Raw genomic sequence first — 6,000 nt, 5'->3', positions numbered from 1 at the left:
AAATCTTTCTAGGGGAACATCTAGAGATATGTATTAAAACAACTCTGCCTCCAGGAGTTCACAGAAAGTTGTGCAAAGACTTACATATCTGGATGTTCATGACAGCATGATTTGTAACACTAAACAAATAAAAAATGACCTCATTGCTCGTCACCTAACACTAGGGATTGTCTAGATAAGGCACAGTATATCCTGCTATAAAAGTGATGTTGTGGCAGGCTGGGTGTGGTGGCTCATGCCTGCAATCCCAGCATTTTGAGAGGCTGAGGTGGGAGGATCACTTGAGCCCAGAAGTTCAAGATGACCCTGGGCAACATAGGGAGACCCCATCTCTACAAAAAAAAAAAAAAAAAAAAAAAATTAGCCGGGCATGGTGGCGGGTGCCTGTAGTCCCAGCTACTCAGGAGGCTGAGGCCAGAGAATGGCGTGAACCCGGGAGGCGGAGCTTGCAGTGAGCCGAGATCACGTCACTGCACTCCAGCCTGGGTGACAGAGCGAGACTGTCTCAAAAAAAAAAAAAAAAAATTAGTTGGGCCTGGTGGCACATGCCTGTGGTTTCAGCTACTTTTGAGGCTGAAGTGGGAGGATCACTTGAGCCCAGGAGGTCAAGGCTGCAGTGAACCATGATCAAGCCACTGCCCTCCAGCCTGGGCATCAGAGCAAGACCCCATCTCAAAAGAAAAAGAAAAAAAGTTGTAGAAGTATAATATGGGAAGGTGTTTACAAAATATGAAAGGAGTTAAAAAGGCTATAAATTAGTATGGTCGTTTGAAACACTCCCCCTGCTCCCCTCCAGCCCCTCTTCAATGAGCTAGAAAAAGACTAGAGTACATACACCAAAATATTAGTATTGCCTCTGGGTGGTCGGATTAGGAGTGATTTTTACTTTCTTCGTTGTGTTTTTCTGTATTTTCCAAATCTCTACAATTATCTCTGTATTTTTAAAGAAAAATAAGAAAATCAAATTTATTTTGACAATATACAGACTAAGCATAGATTTTACCTAAATATTATGGTTAACTCATGTCAAGATCACAGATCTTAACCAAAAGACAGTTTCTGATTATAGATCGATGAACTTGTGAAAAACTCTTAAATTGTTCTTACAATCCTTCATACGTGTTTTTTTTTTCTTAAAACCCTTGTATTTTGGAATAATTTTAGATTTACAGAAAAGTGGCAAAGACAGTCCCCATATAGCCCTTACTCAGTTTACCCAACTGTTAACATTTTACATAACCATGACATTTGTCCCAACTAAGAAAACAACATGGGAACGCACTATTAACTAATTTTCAGGCTTTATTTGGATTTTACCAGTTTTCCCATTAACATCCTTTTTCTGTTCCAGGGTTAAGTCTGGGGTAGCACATCACAGATGTCTCCCCAGGCCGCTCTGTTTTGTGACAGTGTCCCAAACATTCCTTGTTTTTCATGTGCCCTGTGTGAATTTCATAATCAGAAAAAGAAACGACAGATGATGATGATGATGATGATGATGATGATGATGACTTAGGTCTGGGAATTCCTTCTGATCTCGTTGGGAGGCCAATGATCCCCCTGTTTCTCTATTCAGCAGAACAAAAGGAGAAAGGCCCCAGTATCAACGGGACACACAGAAGTTGGGGCACCCTGATCCTCCTGCCCAGTGCCTTATCAGCCTCTGCTCCTGCCACTGTTCCCCAGCCCAACGCGGGGAATCTTTTGGGGCCCTCGGCTCGGGCTGGGCCCCCGCCAGTTGGGCGAGCGCGCGGGTGGTGCCCGAGTCAGCTGCTCCGCGCCCCACGTGGCCGCCCCGCCCCCCTGCCCGGGTCTCAAAAGCCCCGCCGGCCTCCGAGCGTCCGAACCGCCCGCTGCCCGCCCGGCCAGGCACCCCTGCAGCATGGCCTGGAACACCAACCTCCGCTGGCGGCTGCCGCTCACTTGCCTGCTCCTGCAGGTGGCTATGGTGATTCTCTTCGGGGTGTTCGTGCGCTACGACTTCGACGCCGACGCCCACTGGTGGACAGACAGGAAGCACAAGAACTCGAGCGACGTGGAGAACGAATTCTACTATCGCTACCCAAGTAAGTCCCGCCGCCTGCAGGCCCTGCCGAGGCATATCCGCGCCGGTCGCCACCTGGCCAAGGGCTCGGCCCAGAGCGGGGCAGAGGAGAGGATCTGCCCTGCAGCCGCGGACTCCCCATCTCGCCGGCCTCTGCAGGGCATGCGTGGGAAATTGTCAGATGTGCACAAACTCCTTTTCCGCGTGACAAACTAGTAGGGAAAACACCGGGATGAGGCTTTTATTTGACCGCCCTCCCAGCCGTCAGAGGCCCCCAACATCCCTGTCAGAGAGCCCTGCTTGGTATCCTAAAAAAGACCCGAGTCCTCTCGCTCCATTACCAACCAGTGGATGACCTGGCTCCCTTGTCCAGAGGAGCGCTTACTCCAAATAAGCGCCAGCCCTGCTGCGGGCAGAGGGGTTGTGGGGCCACTGGTGGGCCAGGAGGCCAGGACACCCACCCCCTTTTAGCTTGGAGAGGGAAAACAAGCGCCCCTGAATTTTCTGATGTCAGCGGTGCTGTGGTTAAGAGCATGACCCTACAATCACATACCTCCCTTTCTCTCGTGCTCTCATGGCTCTTGCCATAAACCAGGTGGGTGGCCTCAGGCAAATGCCAACCTTCCTAAACCTCAATTTCCTTATCTACAGAATGAAGATAGTGGTAGGACCTCCCTCACAGGGGTTGGGGTGAGGCTGTGGCGAGGCGGTGCATGTAAAGTTCTGCCACAGAGTTGGGGGTGGGATCCTTTCTTTATAATGGAGCAATTGCTACAAGAGCACCAAACACAGGTGCCCTAGGACTCAGGGGCAGGGAGAGCTAACCCAAGGTCACTCTGAGCTGACCGACCTCTGGAGTCCCAGCCCGGGGCTCTTCCCAAAATCAGAATGCCCTTGTTCTTTCTGATTTCCCACTCCATCTGCCATCAGCCAATGACAATTATTCTAGGCAGTGGTGTTCATGTATTCATTGACTGTTAGCTTCGAAAGGGACCCTAAAGCCCCTCTCTAGCAGCCGCCTGTATCAGCTGGTGTTCCCTCCACACCTTAGACATTCTCGGCAACAGGGGATTCTCTATCTCCAAGAAAACAACTGCACACTTTCAGAATGGCAGCCTGCATGAAAAAAGACTGAGTTTGGGGGGCTGCAGGCTTGGTGGGAGCCAGCCATATTAAGTGGCTGCCAAAAAGTTAGGGCTATCATGGGCTGCATTAATAGTTATATGGTGCCTAGAAGGGAAGTAACAGACAAGGGGTGCGCCCCCTGCTGGGGAGACCACAGTTTCTCCTGGGCTCCATTTAGGGCTGTTTTTTAAAAGATATCTTAGACAGTTGCATGCAGCCTTGGGATTCAGGCTCCAAATCCACTGTTCACACTGTCCACCTTTCCTCTCCTCAGAGGGGGGACTTTCCAGCAAACAGTGAGGCAGGCAAGCTTGAGACCCTCCTTTGCCTGTTCTTCTCCCTCCCTCCCGCTCCTGCTTCCCACTTGACCCCAGAGTGTAAGGGGCAAAGCCTCCCACCGGCATTCACAGGTCCTCAGTGTGTCTGGGGAGTGGAGGACCTCAAGACCTTAAATAGGCTGGGTGCGATGGCTCACACCTGTAATCCCAGCACACTTTGGGAGGCCGAGGTGGGAGGATCGTTTGAGCTTGGGAGTTTGAAGCTACAGTGAGCTATGACAGCACCACTGCACTCCAGCCTAGGTGACAGAGTGAATCTCTATCTCTCTCCCTTTCAAAAAAAAAAGAGAGAGAGAGAGAGAGAGACCCTGTAATAGGAGCTGCAGAACCTCACCAGTGGGGAGGTACAGTCCTTACATCTCCCCAGCTCTTATCCTCCTCCCACCACACTCTCCCACCCACCTTTCACACCCCACCATTCATGTGTTCATGCAACAAGCGCTTATCTGTAGTGTGATCATATAATTTATCATCATCAGAGGACATCTCTGAGAGTGAAGGTGGTGCTGGTAGCAATTTGCTGGGACCCAGGGATAAGCCATGACTGTCCCGGCAAACCAGGGCTATGGTCACTCTGGATAAATAAGTTGAATATCCTGGGTCTCTGTCCCCAGACTTTTTGGAAGCAGAGAGGGGCACCGTGGCACCCAGAGCCTCAGTGGGACCAAGTGCTCCGAGCAGAAGGGATCAGTGATGGCTTCCTGGCAAATGGTGGATGGTGAGGAGGGGAGAAGCCGAGCAGCCAAGGGGGCCACTAAAAGGGGGTAGTGTTGCAAGGAGGGGGAGTGGTTCTGTGTGGCCCGAGAGTAGGGTTTGTGAAAGGGATGGGGTAAGGATGCTAACAGGGGGAGAGCCCCAGCATCAAGGAGGGCCTTGAGTTTCCCCTGCTAGTTCTCCTGGGGAGCTCTTGGCCACTGGAGCAGGAAGCAACAGAGGAGAGGGGTATAGGGAAAGAATCTTGGCAAGAAGTAGTGGCCACCCCTCCAACCGCACATGCATTCTCTCCTTTAATCATCACCACCACCTGTGAGGGAGGCGCTGTGACGACCCCCATTCTACAGATGAGGAAACTAAGGCCAGAGAGAAGTGTCTTGCAAAGGTCACTCAGCTGAGAAACCAGGGAGCGAGAGGAGCAGCCCTGGGGTCTGAGCCCACACTCCTGGCCCACTCTCCTCCCTAGTCTCAACCTTCCCCCTTTCCCCCGCTCCACTCACGGTGGCTGTGGTTAGGAGTTAGAGGGCACAAGGCTTCCTGGCCCATGTAAGTCCCCAAGCCTGGGTTCCTGGGCAGTGAGGTGATTCCTAGGGGATTGGGGTGAGGGCAGGCCCTGAGGTGCCTTCCCTGTTCCTGGATCCAGGCCATCAGCAGCTGTGCTAGCCTCGTTTCTACTGGGGATTAGTGAAGCCTGCTGGGCATCTCCAGTTTCCAGAGGAGTCCAGCTCCAGTTGGCTTGGCCTGGGGATGGCTCCCCAGGCATGGGCCCTGCAGCAGGCAGCAGGCATGGAGCCAGCTGGGGACTCACCTGGCAGTGCCCTTGGAGGCCCGTGATGCAGGCAGTGGCTGTGGCTGCTGAACGCGCAGCTTCCCTATGGGCTGGTGCTCCAGGGTCTGGGTGAACCGCTGAGGGCAGTGGCTTCAGGGAGGCTGGCCCAAGGAGAAGCCACCAGGGCCTGGACTCCAGAAGCTCCCTGGAAGACCAAGGGAGGAGTGGGACACATTTTGGGAGATAACCCAGGGCAGAGGAAGCTCTGGTTTCAAACACCGGAAGGACTGTGTCATGAGGCCGAAGCAGGCTCCATTTGATAAAGGACGAGCTTACCCACAGGCAGAAAGCAGTGGAACTTTAGAATTAAACAGATCCCATTTGGGTGCATCACTGCATGGAGGAGCCAACCACCTCGCCACAGTGAGCCTCAGCGAGCCCATCGTAAGGTAGAATGTTATAAAGTACAGGATCTCTAAGAAGATTCAAGATGACAGGTGACTGGTAGGGCACTCATCTCCTGGCATAAAGGGAGAGGACAGTAAATGCTGCCACTGGGCTTCCCCAGAAGGGAGTAAGTGCTCCTTCCATGAAGGTGTGTAAGTATCAGCACCTGGTTAGAAACATGGTGGAGACATGTCTCCCTGAATATTAGTTGGAACTGTTACAGCATTTAAATTCTTTTGTGCACTTCCCAATCACAAAATGCTTTATGCCTGCCCTGTCAGGTGGGGCATTTATAATTTCCATTTTATGATGGAGGTAATGGAGGTTCGAGAGGAGCTGGACACTCTCAGCCAGCCAGTGGCACAGGCAGGGTCAGAGCCAAGCCCCCCTGCCCCAGGGCCTACCTGCTTTCCAGGGTCTTCTGTGGTATTGCTGCCCCTCACCATCTCCCCAGGAGATTTTGCAGTGTTGATGTGGAAGAGGTGGGCATGGAGTCTTGGGGGAATTGGGGAACTGGACAGTAGGTCTCAAAGAAAACAGGCTGGGCTGCAAACGGGAGGGGG

The 6,000-nt window shown here is 52.2% G+C and overlaps 1 protein-coding gene across 2 annotated transcripts in view; it reads left to right on the top strand.

The window, feature by feature from the left end:
* The first annotated feature begins 1,813 nt into the window (after positions 1 to 1,813).
* The window catches only part of RHCG (Rh family C glycoprotein), a 40,593-nt gene continuing 36,406 nt past the window's right edge, over positions 1,814 to 6,000 (top strand). For both annotated transcript variants that reach the window (XM_030814998.1, XM_030814999.1), the window contains exon 1: positions 1,814 to 2,066. In XM_030814998.1, coding sequence (XP_030670858.1) covers positions 1,883 to 2,066 — 184 coding nt within the window. In that variant the 5' untranslated portion in view covers positions 1,814 to 1,882. The remainder of the gene's footprint in view (positions 2,067 to 6,000) is intronic.

This window comes from Nomascus leucogenys, chromosome 6, assembly GCF_006542625.1.
Source record: "Nomascus leucogenys isolate Asia chromosome 6, Asia_NLE_v1, whole genome shotgun sequence".
NCBI classification, from domain to species: domain Eukaryota; kingdom Metazoa; phylum Chordata; class Mammalia; order Primates; family Hylobatidae; genus Nomascus; species Nomascus leucogenys.
Note: the sequence above shows the minus strand (reverse complement) of the source record. Positions and strands in the feature narration are given on the sequence as shown.